This window comes from Sinocyclocheilus grahami, unplaced genomic scaffold (assembly GCF_001515645.1).
Source record: "Sinocyclocheilus grahami isolate Dianchi unplaced genomic scaffold, SAMN03320097.WGS_v1.1 scaffold146.1, whole genome shotgun sequence".
Taxonomy (NCBI): domain Eukaryota; kingdom Metazoa; phylum Chordata; class Actinopteri; order Cypriniformes; family Cyprinidae; genus Sinocyclocheilus; species Sinocyclocheilus grahami.
In genome coordinates, this window is record NW_015505325.1 from 1,666,743 (window position 1) to 1,669,024 (window position 2,282).

Here is a 2,282-nt window from a genome sequence, read left to right on the forward strand (position 1 = left end):
TCCTCCTCCCATGGGTTGTGTCGACTGTCACAAGATGCAACAGATCTTTTCCGACAAACTGATGATACCGTCTCATCCTTCGGCAACAGACGATTTGGCCTGATATAGATGGACAATCAAAAAGTTAACATCGCAAACGTTTTTCGCATGCGTTTTTATTTTAAACTCACGTTGTGATAAGGAATAATGCGCGCGCAGGTGACAGCCGAGTGTGATTTACTCATTCAACGACAAGGTGACATGAGTTTTGAAAGAGATGTTTTCGTAGAGTAGTTTGACTTTTATTCGAACTAATTTTTTTCAAAGTTTTTCTTTGTAAATGTAATGAGAAATGCCTAAGCGTGCGCGTTCAATTCGCTCGTGATACGCAGACGGTTTGCTCGTGTTTTGGTGTTTACTATCGTGTCGAAGTGCCCATGAATGAGGAACAACGCAAGCATCCACCCATAGACGGAGAATCTAGAAGTGTTTCTCCGTTAACAGGTGGTTCTTCGCGCCTCTGATGGTCATGTTGACGGCGGAAACTCTCTACAGTTGTTCGACATTCATAACTGACGACAGCTGCGCAGGTTTAGAAAGCCAAGAGTTACTCGGTAAAAGCCTCTCTATCTAAATCTATGATCAGCTCGGTGTGTGTTTCGTCGTACCGCGGGCGCAAGTCAGGCAACAAACCTCCTTCCAAATCATGTCTGAAGGAAGAGATGGCCAGAGGCGAAAACTCGGACAAAATCATTATCAACGTCGGTGGCACGCGCCACGAAACCTACAGGAGCACCCTTAGGACCATACCGGGCACGAGACTCGCCTGGCTTGCCGACTCGGACCACCAGGTGAACCCGGTCGCAGACACGGGGCAGACGCCCACCTCCAGCGAATTATTTTTTGACCGACACCCGAGCATATTCGGCTATGTGCTGAACTACTACAGGACTGGCAAGCTCCACTGCCCTGCGGATGTGTGCGGCCCTCTGTTCGAGGAGGAGTTGGCATTTTGGGGCATCGATGAGACGGACGTGGAGCCCTGTTGCTGGATGACCTACCGCCAGCATAGGGACGCAGAAGAGGCGCTTGATATTTTCGAACCACCAGATCCGGAGGATGCGGAGGATGACCAGGACATGCCCAGACGCTTCGGAATTGAGGACAACTCTGACCGCTCCAGGGGATGCTGTGAAGTTTGGCAACCAAAAATATGGGCGCTCTTTGAAGATCCATATTCTTCGCGTGCAGCCCGGGTAAGATATTAGAATGCACATTACACGAATAGGGGGGAAAATAAGACCTTTACATTTTGTTTTCATTTTCAACAAATGGTCGAGGAGGAGATGCGTAACCTTTATCAGAGGTCAAACTAAAAATCACTTGAGCAGTTTTATTTCTGTTCATTGTATCAATACAGGCTATACAGTATACGTAATAAATGTGGGTAGGTTTACTTTTTGTTCCGTAATTGCTTTAAAGAACTCAGAAGCCAGAACAATTATTTGAAGAACCTATAATGAAACTTTTAGATCTGCTTTGATCTCCAATCTTCTTTATACAAAGAAAGCATTCAAAATGTCAAAATGAACCTTTATTTCAGGGAAGGGCCCAAATTATGTCATTTCTTGGGTGTCACATTTCTAAGGATTATCATTAGTAGTAGTAATAGTAGTAAACTGTAATGAAGGAAAAATAAAAATCATAACAGAAAATGTGAAATACAGCTAAATATTTGGTCATTAAAAGTAGTCAAACATTAAAATAGTTTTACGTAACAAATTAACTGAATATCAATTTAACACATTATGTAAAAAAAAATATTGGATACAGTTGCAAAGGTCAAGACCTCTGAGGCTGGACAGGCATTTCATTTGTTTAAAACTACAGTTTTAAAAGTAAAGTTTCTTTTTTTTGGCGTCTGTGGTTCCATGAAGAACCTTTAACATCCACAGAACCTTTGCAGAAAAGGTTCTTTACAATGGAAAAACATTATTTAGAATGTTCTAAAGAAGAGTTCTTTAAAATGTTCTTCACACTAAGAAAAAACAAGTTTATTTTAAGAAATGTTCACCTAAAGGTTTTTTGGGGAGTCCAAAATGGTTCTTCTACATGGAATTGCTGCGAAACCCCGCTTTTGGAACCTTTATTTTTAAGCTTCTACCTATTTGACAAATTAATTTTGTTTTAGATAATAGTTACTTTATTTACCCCTATAAGGTGCATATAAGTACCTTAAAGGTACATAGTACCTAAAGTGTTCAAATAAGTATGTTCGTGGTACATATTTGTACCTTTCAAAA

At 41.1% G+C, this 2,282-nt stretch overlaps 1 protein-coding gene across 1 annotated transcript in view; it reads left to right on the top strand.

The window, feature by feature from the left end:
- The first annotated feature begins 35 nt into the window (after window positions 1–35).
- Window positions 36–2,282, top strand: part of LOC107591816 (potassium voltage-gated channel subfamily C member 4-like) — a 28,543-nt gene continuing 26,296 nt past the window's right edge. Inside the window, exon 1 of the mRNA XM_016281077.1 lies at window positions 36–1,235. Coding sequence (XP_016136563.1) covers window positions 618–1,235 — 618 coding nt within the window. The 5' untranslated portion in view covers window positions 36–617. The remainder of the gene's footprint in view (window positions 1,236–2,282) is intronic.